Source organism: Trachurus trachurus (assembly GCF_905171665.1).
Source record: "Trachurus trachurus genome assembly, chromosome: 24".
Taxonomy (NCBI): domain Eukaryota; kingdom Metazoa; phylum Chordata; class Actinopteri; order Carangiformes; family Carangidae; genus Trachurus; species Trachurus trachurus.
In genome coordinates this window covers 18952830-18964893 of record NC_139910.1, presented here as the reverse complement: position 1 = coordinate 18964893, position 12064 = coordinate 18952830, and the positions used below count along the sequence as shown (strand labels likewise).

The window sequence follows — 12064 nt, the reverse complement described above, 5'->3', positions numbered from 1 at the left end:
CATTTAGAAACCTCCCCCAAGAGGAGGTCATAAGAAACTCATTACATTTTATGAATAAATAGTAAGACTTTACTAGTCACTTCATGACAGACACATACATGAGCAAAAGCCTATACAGTATGTGCCTCTGCAGCATGACAAAAAAGTACAATCCAAATACAATAACAATGATTCATACACTTATAGAAAATGTATTTAAATGAAGAAAAATAGATCTTATTTATTCTAGAAAAGAGTGCATGGAGAAGCCTATATGTAAAAATATAAGGGTACGACTGTGCCTGGCGTCCTAGTTTAAAGGGATAAGGGTCAGGAGGAGAAGATCATCCAGGCCTTCAATACCTGATGATAAAATCATGTTATGATTAGTGGATTAAAATAAACAACCCTTGCTGATAATTAGAAGACATGCCACTATCACAAAGCACAAATTCACAACATCACATTTAATAAGAATTAAGAATTCATCATTTAGTTGTTTGGGGGATATTGTCTGTAAAGTGAAAACTCAGAATGTCTGACGTCTTCGTCTTCAAAATGAGGTCAACATCACCACGACAGGATCGGAGTGTAACGGTACACACAAGTCACGATTGGGTAAGTACCTCGGTCCAAAAGACACTAATTTAATGTAAAACTAAAAATCATCTTCCGTATGAAACTTAAAAAAATAAAACATGTGCATAAAAGTATAGCCTACCATTCAAGAGGAAAAAACACTTTACAACTGGCAACTAGCCTACGTATTATTAAAAAAACAAGAAACTAACATCAATGTTGTTTTATACAGTTAATTTAGGGTAGATGCCAATTGCTTTGGTGATGTTTCTGGTCAAGTCTGTGTTCATGTTAAGAGGCTGCTTAAAAGCAGCGGGATACGTTGTTACACACAGCTTGTCTTTTTCCTTGCACCAGTGATTAACATATCGGGGTGACGCCATCTTATATGCGTTAACGTGTTTGATGCACATTCTCAGTTTTCTAGTGGTTTTGCCCACATAACATAAACCACAGGGACGCGTGTCCCCTCTGTTTGATTTTCTATGTATTTATGCAGAGAGCACTGAAGATCTCAGCCCTATGATACTGCACTTACGTAAAGAAGAGAAAAAAATGGTGTGTTTTTGTTTTTTAAATGAACCAGTTGGTTGGTACAATTAAGGTGCTGAAATTTGATATCCAATTTTATCTGAACCTGTTTCACAACCAAGGTAATTTTACTTGCCATCATTTACCATTATTTAAGGTTATGAAAGCTTAGTTGCAGGGTGACTCTTGGGAAATAATTAGAATGAAAAAGAGGAAGAGAAAAAGTCCAAACATCAACATATTATTTTATAACAAAGTAGATTTTATTTGTATGATCTTAAGGAGGCTGACATCATTCTCTTCAACAGCCACACCTCAGTCAGAAACATGTGTATGTGCAGTTCAGGGGTCTTCAATCTTTGTTGTCAATTTGCTGCAGTCAGCATCCAGTGTATGTTGCTGCAGATGAGTTGCTTTGTAACGAATTGCTGCATCACCACCACGTTGTCATCTAGTTGCAGGAATCCATGATGCGCCTCATGCTCATGAACCTCATGCCGCTCATGCCCATGCTGCTGAAGTTTCTGTACTCGCCGGGCCTCATGTACCACATTCTTCCTCTGTAATTGGGCTGCTCGTACATCAGCCAGTGGCCCTCCATCACGTTGCAGGACATGAAGTTGGACATTCTGTAGCGGTCCATGATGTTGTCGCAATCCTCCATCATCTCATGCATCTGGCCCATGAAGTTGTCTCTCTCGTAGATCCTCATCCTGTAGGAACCTCTGTACATGGGGATCATACGGCAGGACCTGATGCAGTCGCTCATGCCCATCATGCTCATGTAGTCAGCATACTCGCCCCTCCTCATGAAGTACTGGTTTCCCATGAAGTTGGTGCGGTCGTAGACCATGAAGCAGCCCCTCTCCACCCTGCAGGAGTGGCAGCGGTTCAGGTAGGAGGACATGTCGGGGCAGTCGCTCATGCACTCATAGGAGCGGCCCTGGAAGTTCCTCTCCTCGTAGAAGGTGATCTTTCCCATCATGTTCATGCCAGACATCTTTGCCAGGTGTTGTTGCTGTAGGTGTACTACTGCTGCTGCTGTTGGTGGTACTGCTGCTGGAGCTGAACTGCTTGTCTACCTGCTGGAGACCTTCCTTTTTATACCTGAAAAGCAGAGGGCCCCTTTGTGAAAACAGCCTGACCCAGCAACATACCATAGAAGCCCATTGAGGACTAAGGGTTTTCAACATTTACAGCTGTTTGCCTTAAAAAACATAGAGAGGCGGTTTTACAAAACCTTTTTGAAAGGGTTAACAAGGAACAATAGCACCTTTCTAACTAACATAACCGTAGAACACAATACCCTCCTTAGCTTTGGAATTTCACTTGTTTTGTCTCATTATTAACAGTTTGCAACTTCATCCAAATATTTTTTGGGAAAGACTCATAATACCAAAAAACCACAAAGACATTTGAGTATGTAAACAAATTTCCACACTCTTACAAACTTAGCATTTAAACAGTTTATTGAACATTTCAATGTAAAGTCTTCGGCCTGTAGCCTTAAAAATTATGACTATGACTGATGTTGGAGAAGAGTTTTAGTTTGTCAGGGCCTTTTATTAATCAAGCATTAGTTTCCTCATTAAAGTGAATTACTTACTAAAAGTGAAATGTACAATTAAATTACATGAGAAATAACTAAATATCTTTGATATGCCACAGTGGTATCAATTATGAGGTAATCAATTGAATGTGTCTTGGTGAAAGGGCTGTATGGCAGTAAGCTGTCAACAGTGGCAATCTATCAGAAGGGTTAGGGTTAGAAGCAGCAGGTCTGTCGGGGTTAAAGGATTTCATAATGATTACTTTATTGTGAGACTTGCAATACAAAGGTAAGTTGTGCAAAGGTATGAAAGAAGTCTGTATAGGATACTGTATACTGTATGTCAGACATGACTACACAGACAGACAAACCTTGACTTACCATGTGACAAAATGTAGTGTCATATTGTGAAACATGGAACCAAGACTAGTGACAGTCTAAACATAAACTTTACTGTGCTGTGCTTCCCCTTTTTACTTATTCTGCACTTTCTCTAGTCAACTTCAAAATAAAAACAAATTAAGCTCTAATAAGTTGTACTGATAATCAACAAAACTACAGATAATCATGAACACATTTATTAATAAAATAACAGAAAGATAGAAGACTCGTGTCAGAGAATGAGGCCGCATTCTCACATGAATTGTGTTAATGCAGAAGTGTTTATAGAAATAATGATCAGGTACTGTTAATCCCCTGAACCTAATGATGTTTTTTTGTGCCTACACCTAATGAAGCCACAATGGTTATTTTAGCATTGTAGCTGTAAAGGAAATCACAATTTAACAGACAGATAATATACTGTATATTTCAGAACTGTCTCAAAATGTCAATTCAAATTAAATTTAAAATCCCTCACGCATCAGGTGAGTCAGTATGGAGGAATTCAAATAAATGTATTAAACAATGACATTAACACAGAAGAAGTTGTGGGTTACTGACACAGACACCAGTTTCATGTAAACTGTGACTTTATCACTTTCACTTCTTGTTGGTTCCAGCATTGCTTCACTCAGGATGCCACTCTTGTTTTCTTTCTCTTAAGCTTCAAGTTTGGATCTTTTCTGACCTCTGGTCATGTGAGACTTTCAGCAAATGACGCAGCTCAGGTTTTTACAAAAACAAAAAATGTTTTACTAAAGATGAAGACTCCCTGAAGTCCATTAAAGTTTAGCGGCTCAGCTGTTTGTTGCACTCAGCTGACTGGGTCATGACAGCCTTTACTCAAAAAAAAAAAACTGTTTAGTCTGACGTCCTTTTTTCTGATGCCGTTTTGGTCTGATGACTTTTTTTCTGACGCCTTTTTTTCTGATGCCTTTTTGTCTAATGACTTTTTTCTGATGCCTTTTGCTTTGACGTCTTTTTTCTGATGCCTTTTGGTCTGATGACTTTTTTTTCCCTGACGCCTTTTTTTCTGATGCCTTTTGGTCTGACGACTTTTTTTCTGAGGCTGTTTAGTGGACATCTGATGGAGGTTTTCCTGAGACCTTATGCCTTTTCATCTAAAGTCTGAGGCTGAAGCCTGACACATGAGGATGTCCTAAAATGTACACCGTACACCGCATCATGTTAGATAGGCTTAGTGAGTGGGTGCGTGTTTCTGGGAGTGCCTTGAAATGGTTTGCCTCCTACCTCAGTGAGAGTTGCTTCTCAGTTGCTATGGGCCCTTTTGTTCCTGACCCGACTCCCCTGTCATGTCGTATCATCAGTAACTTCAAGGATGTCTCTTATCACTGTTATGCAGATGATATCCCGCTGTACTTCTCATTTAAGGTGTGTCTGTCTGCTATTAAGAACTGGATGGCAAACAACTTCCTCCAGACAACACAGAAGTTATCAATACAGCTGGTAACACAATTGTCTCTAACCACATGAAGTCACTAGCAGGTATTATCAGGTTTGACTTAATAAACATTTGGGTCCTTTTCAACCAAATATGTTTTTTGAAAAAAATGTTAAATCTCGACCTGCACATGGTTTTTCCATCTTAGAAACTTCACTAAACTCAGCTCTCATTGTTCACCTGCCTCAGCAAACACATACCGTAGGGGCCCCACCCCCGCATGTAAAGCCGGGTTTCCACCAAATAATTTCGTTTTCTTTTGATATCATATTGATATTTTCCCATGCATGTAGGCTACACCTCTTCCACAGTATTTTTATCAGTCTTTCCAGTCTGGAAAATAATTTCTGTGCCGTGCGTGTGTGTGAAGTAGCGAGACTTGACGTGAGCGTGCATCTGCTCAGCCCGCGCAGGTGTACACACACACACACACATAGAGAGCAGCAAGCCCATAATGTCGGCACAAATCGGTGAATTTGCTGGTCGTCCAATGAACGAACGTGGCGGTTATAGGTAAAAATGAGAAAACATGATCAATATTTTTTGTGTGAATAATATTTATTGTATTTAACAAAAGGGGGTGCTGAACAACATCATTTTAGGAAAAGTCACAGACTGGTGGACTTTAATGTTTTTTTTTTTTTAATATAGCTATGCACAAATAAAAATCAAAGTCGTCCAATGAACGGCAGTTGGTGGTTCTACTGTTAAGGACATTTAAATCACACTTTAGGCTGGCATTTTGACAACCATAAACAGTGTTGGTTGTGTTGCACTGTATTGTTTGATGTTTTGTTTTATGACCTTGAGCTATGAAAGGTGCAATATAAATAGAGAATTACTTACTTACTATAGTGGATATTATCGTATACTGCCAACAACACTCTGCTGTGTGGCCACTCCATTAAACTCAACATGGTAGTTAAACTGAGTTACAGCATCTTTGGCTACAGTTCCACATTGAGCAAACAGCAAATGTCAGCACAAGGAACTTGTATTCTTCTGCGGTGTTTGTCCACATAAAGTATAGGGTGTGGAGGAGCCTGAACCACAGAACAGAACAGATCCTGTGTGTTTTGCTTGAGGGAATGTTCCTCAACATATCTGAAATATATTGTCAGAGAACAAAATAACTCAGTTACCTTTAAACACTTTAGAAACTTCATCAATTTAGAGTTAAATATGCATGTAATAAGAAACAAAACTGACTGAAGAATATTACATATTCAAAATGTTCTGTGTCCCTCAATTTTCCTTCTATCACACTAATGTAATGGTCTTATATTTCATAATATGTCCTGTCTTTGATTATAAAGCAGGTCTCGGTTCTACATAAAACTGTGAAAGACTCACAACACCAGGGAAAAAAAATCTCATATTGGGGAAAAAGCGAAAAGTCAAAAGTACCAGCCTGAGTGTGGTCTGCAGGGGTCCGCAGATTTGGAATGAGCTGGATGGGTTCATTAAATATTCACAGTCTTTTTCTGCCTTCAAAAAAATGTTCGAAAGAAACTCCTGTCCTCCTATGTATAATATAACTTCTGCCACAATCATGTATTTCGTCTTATCATGTACTATTTATAATATAACCTCTGCAAGAATCATGTATCTTGTCTTATCATACACTATTTATAATGTAACCTCCGCCAGAATCATGTTTTACCGAGAATCATGTATCTCGCCTTACTTAAGTAATTATAATATAACCACTGTCAGAATCATGTACCTCTTGGGAACAACGCTGTCCATGAGTGTACGTGTACCTTTGTATGAGTGTGTGGAGTAGGTCAATAACTGTGTGTGAGTACCAATGGATGGCTAGTAAAGGGTGCAGGGTGATCTTGCGAATATGCGGGTGTGGGGGGATGAGGGGGTAGAGAATGCTGTTGATTGCTTGGGTCCCCTATTTATAAGCAGTTTCTGCTTCTTTGGGGTTCCCTTTCATGTACATCTGTTGCAACTGCTCATCTGTAAGACATTTTCTTTCTACGTACATGAATAAAAATATCTGAATCTGAATCTGAAAGTATAAAAGCCTCAATCCACAGAGAAATGCACACAGCCTGTTCAGAGACTGAGCCCTAAAACCAGCTGTCGGACTTCTGCAACTTTGTGATGTCACAACCAAGTAGTGTCAGGGGTTTACATTGGAATCAGCTGGCAATAGGCTGATGAGCGCAGTCAACAAAAACAAAGCATTTTAGGCCATAAGAGCAAAACAATAAGCAGATGGATGATAGAACTAAACCAGTAGTGTCAGGGGAGAGTACATTTTTCAGTGGATCTTTATTCTGTCGCTGACTTTTACAAATACATATTTAATCTAATGTTAATAGAAAACTTGGGTGTTCCTTTATTGATGGCTGGTTAATCTCAACCACACATGATTTTTTTTCCTTCCTCTTTCCCTGCTGTGGAAGTTTCGGTTCACTTATTTCTATTCTACATTCCAACACAGGAATACCCAGGATTATGTTTTCATAAAATGTATTTTACCAAAATGAACTGAAGGAATGAAAGGAACAATCATCCTAACATGTGGTCCTGATATGTCTCAGTTTTGATATTTGACTGAATGATGATTAAATTCCTGCAAAGCTTTAGGTTTGCTCATGACTTTTTTTCTTTATTTGAATGGGATTCCTCTTGAACTCAGTACGACAGCTCTACAGTTATATATAAAAAAAAGAGTAACCCTAACCTAAGAGATAGGATGATGCAGTTTCCCATTTGAGACAACGCTGTGCACAACAAAATGATCTAAATGACATGGGGAAATGCAATGCAGAGATCCCATAGCCACAATTAAGAGAGCACACACATGGTCACTTTATCCACCTTATTTACAGCCAGTCTCTGAAAAAACAAATGGAAAAAAAGGAATGAAACAGCCTGAACGTGGAAAATAAAATCCTTGATCCAAACTGCGGCCATGAGCCAGAAATGTGGAGCAGCACAGCTGTTGATACAGGGTAGGTTCACTGATTAACTGAAGGCTGATAAGAACCGTAGAGCTCTGTGTGCTGCCTTCCCAGGGTGAAGTGAAACAGTGCAGCGGTGGCGGGGGACCTAATGTTAACTTGTCATATGGAGTAATTGCTGTTCATTACACTGCACACAGCTGGAGACTGGCCCAGCCAGTCCCAGCAGTCTCACTACTGTTCTTCTGGCTACAAAGCAGAGAGGTCTGCTCCTTCCTGCTCCAGTGATGTAGCCAAGTTGAAGGGAGTGCTCAAAAAGGAAGCAGAGTTTTCAGATGAGTTTTGTTATCATGCGTCTTGAGTACTTATTTTATACAAAACAGGAACAAAAATGCAGCAAAAACACTTCCTCTATGGCCCTTTGTATACTTTCAGTATCAGTTCAACTACAAATGAAACTTTGAACTAAGACACAACTGTAAAAAATCACTGTAGCAACATCAAAATACACGTTAAAGCTTTAGGTTAGGTCTTCGGTAGTTAAGCCGCCCTTCTTTTCTATAAAAACACGAGATTAGGCTATTTCACATGAGGAAAATATTTTTGCTTCTGTTGAAATATTTGAGATTCTTAAAACTTGGGTTGTATTTAACAAAATACTGTTTATTTTCCATGATTGCAACTTTCCAGACTGTGACCACCTGTAATGAAATGATCAAAAGTTCCATGACTCACATGCTTTGAAGGGTTATTTTAGTGAAATGATCTTAAGAAGATGGCGAGTTTAAAGGACCAGTGTCTAGGATGTAGTGATTGATTTTTTTTTTTCATCATCATGTTTTCATCAGTGTCTGATCATCTAAAGATGGGTTGTTTTTTTGCTCTCATTACAGTAACTTAGAATGAGATCTTCATGTTTACATAAGGAGCAGGTCCTCCTGCATGGAGAACTGCCATGTTCTACAGTAGCCCAGAGGAGACAAACCAAACACTGGCTCTGGTTCTTTTGTGTTTTTATGTTACATGAAGGTCATCATTGCAATCTACAGCTTCAGCTAAATTCCACTAACCTCTGGTCCTTTAAATGTAAGTGGCAAAGGATATGAGAATTTAAGTTAAAGGAGTGCAAAGCTACTGAATAGAGTCCACTCGAAGGAGTTAAAATGTAAGAAGGCTACCACAAGAGTTGATAGCAAGTCACCATACTAAGACAGACAGAAGAGCTAGCCGATTAGTATGCCAACTGCAGTAGATTTCTGTAAAATAATACTAGTGCCGGCAAAATGTCTAACTTGCTTCTTTATATTCTGTTGCTAATCTTTGTATAATATCCTTTATTTAACCAGGTAAAAAAAACTCATTGAGATTTAAAATCTTTTTTCCAAGAGTGACCTGGCCAAGGTTGTTTTTTTAAACAATAAAATATTGACATATTGCCCTTTTAAACATTAGACACATTTCCATCTTTTGATGCATGATTTGTTAATGAAAAGAGAAAATCATTTTCTTCAGACTTTTAGTTTTGTGTAATGCCAGTCAGTATTTTCAGTATTTTCATTTCCCTATTTATATCAGCTGCTGCCATGTATTTTGAAATTAGTGACTAAAAATAATGATGCTTGTATGAAAGAAATTTACAGTTCAAGAAACTGTAGCAATGTGTAGGTCTTTATATGTTAGTAATACATGAAGTTGATCTTGTTTTTAAGGATATTATATTGTAGCTGAACAGTAACTGAAAGATGGTGAAGTGGCAGTCGTAACAGAAGTATAAACAACTGGAGTTCTCAAAGATGCTAAGTTTCAGTTTTGAATGAAGTATCAATTGAAGTGAAATGGCTGAAAGAAGTTAAAGTTCCATCTAAAGTGTGAGAAGTGGAGTTGAAGTGGGTCTGAAAGCAGATTGAGTGAATCTCCCTTTACTTTGAAGAGCATCATTGTTGCTCAATCTTGGCTCCATCAAGCTGTTTCCATCTTAGAATGCCTCCTCTGCATTATCAGGACCTTCCTGCACAGCTCCTACTCACTGGTGTGTTTTCAATAAATACTGTAGAAAATAAAGGACTCTTTGGTCTGTGGGTGAACATTGGCAAATTGGCTTTTCTTCTTCATGACAGCATTTCTTTCTGAAATCAATATCCACCCTTGCATGGAAATCAAGTTGTTGGATATTGAGTTGTTACTGACATAGTGGTAAGAGAGCTTTAAGAAAAACAAGTCTTCAACTCATTTACACACTGGAGAACATATGGGATTGTTTATTTATTCTAATGAGTTCCAGGTTACTACATTGATTAATTGATCAATTGAGCTTTATTCCTTAAGGCATGTTCTCTAATGATCATGATATAAAACTTGATTGTAGGAAAGTTCCACACAAGTGGACATTATTATTAACTATGTTGTCCCCAGCTCACACAGAACCCAGCACTGCTGATATTTTAATGCTGATTTTGAGCACTCTCACTGGAACTGAACACAGCTGCATGCAGAAGGGCTTTTACACGCCCACCCGACAGGTGGCTTGACCATCACAAATTAAAGCACAGATTGAATCACAAATTATATTTGCCCAACATCAATACATACAAATAAATAATCAATAATTGAGAGCACCATTCAACAGTAGGTAAATATACATAGGTACCTATATAGCTTGCCTCAACATTTCAACCAATGGATCCAGTCAGCAGAGCCTCATGCTGCTGAGCACTAACACTCTTAGCGCTCTGTGGGCCCCGTGGCCCGTGCTCAGAGAGGTCACAGAGCAGCAGCAGCCGGGGGCTGATGTGCTCATTGATGGGTCCACCATAGAAGCTCAGCCAGGCATTCTTAATGACATCGCTCTGCGACGACGGTGCTGATTATGTTGCGTTTCTCCCATCAGGCTGGGGAATGAGTGTTGACAGTCACATTGTGCTGTGAATACAAGCCAACCTCTGGGAGGTCAGGGGAAGAGTTGCACTATGATGTCACAGGTCAGCACGTGTTACCACTAAAGTGTGAGAGAGGGCTGGTCCAGAATACCTCCCTAAAATACTTTAGTTTTCTTTTGAGGTGGGAATTTCTGACAATAAAAAAAACTTTAGGCTATGGTCCACATGCAACTTAAACAAAGGAGCTTCTGTGATCAGAATAATGATGTGCCTACTAGTGAGTGTAAGGTGTTTTCCTAAAATAAATCCCATCCTTACAAGGTCTACTAATGATACAGAGATGAGTTACTTCATACTCTGCTGGGCCTTTGTGTGGTGTTTTTAGAGCCCCCTGTGGTATCTGGTGACAACACAAGAACAGCAGCTCCTTTTAGTCCTGTAATTTGAGTTGGAGCTGTTGTGGGTTTGACTTGTCTTAGACATTGAATTTTGGTTGGAAATGAAAGTGATGTCTAAACCCAGTGTTGTCTAACTGACATTATAATATTCGGTACATGTTGGCTTTTATTCACAACTGTTAGTTTAAATGCCAAGATGGTGATGGGATGAGGCATTAAATATTCAACCAAGCAAGTTCATGAATTTCATTGGAAAAAAATCATTGTTTCCTAAATAAAACAAAGCACAGAGCTGGAGGGACATATTGAGTTCTTTTCTGTAAAAGTGTGATTGGCAAAACTGGCAACCCAGCAGTTCCATGCTGGCACAGAGAGGTGGGCATTGGGGGGGGAAAAGGCTGTTGTGCTCCTCCACTGTTCCCCATCCTTTACTTGGTAACTGTAATTACATTCCCACATCCTGATGTGAAGCAGATATGCACCAGGAGCTTTTAATAGGCTGTGCAAAGAACAGGAGCTACAGCCATTCATCCACGGTGCTGAGTGTGCAGGAAACATCCACCACAGCTCCTGGTGCATCTCGAGTTGCCAGGACCCTCTTGTGGGGTGAACTGAGCTGAGAGAGATGCCTCTTCTCTTTCAACATTTTTTCTGTTTATGAAAGACAATATGTCTAAAAGTGTGTACTAGAAAATAGGCTTTTACTTGTATTTACGCAGGTTTGTAATATTATTGTTATATCAATCTAAAAGGATGTTATAAACTGCTTTCATGGTGTGAACAGGTGGTGGGGCCAATCAGAATAAAGGAGGCTCTGAAATGCAGACAGACTGTGGCTTTGGGTAAAGCTGAGAGACTGCTTTATTGTGACATCACAAAGTTACAGAAGTCCTGACAGCTTGGTTTAAGGCTCAGTTTCTGAACACAGACTGACTGTGTGCATTTCTCTTCTTTCACAGTATTAATACTGTATAAATCCTAGATTTTTCTTCTTTAATGTACGTATGTTGTGTCGACTTACTGGCAGTCATGGAAGGTTCACTGCTAGTTCCACTGAGTGATCAAGGTTGACTGACAGTGCTTATAAATTAAATGTGTTGTGCGTAGCTATTTCAAAGAAACAATATGAGTGTCAATTCAAGGGCTACATCCATCAAAGAGTGTGTATGATTGTGTCACAGCAGTCGACCAAGGCCGTCCCATTTCAAAGGCTCCTTCAACCGTAGCTGAAAAATACATCCCTTGTTTCCCAGCCAACAAAAAATCAAAAGGGTGGATCTTCAGTCCAGCCTATATCGAGATCCTTTGCAGTTTTCATGATGATATAGCCCCCTGAGCTGATACACAGCTAAAATCTTCCCTTGATGCTTCAATGTAAAATTAAAGGA

The 12064-nt window shown here is 39.2% G+C and overlaps 1 protein-coding gene across 1 annotated transcript; it reads right to left on the bottom strand.

The window, feature by feature from the left end:
- Positions 1 to 1540: 1540 nt before the first annotated feature.
- Positions 1541 to 2089, bottom strand: LOC311007745 (gamma-crystallin M2-like; the record flags this gene model as incomplete). Its single annotated transcript, XM_084001049.1, has 1 exon — positions 1541 to 2089. One exon carries the CDS (start codon positions 2087 to 2089, stop codon positions 1541 to 1543), a length of 549 nt encoding a protein of 182 aa, XP_083857175.1.
- Between the last annotated feature and the right edge of the window lie 9975 nt (positions 2090 to 12064).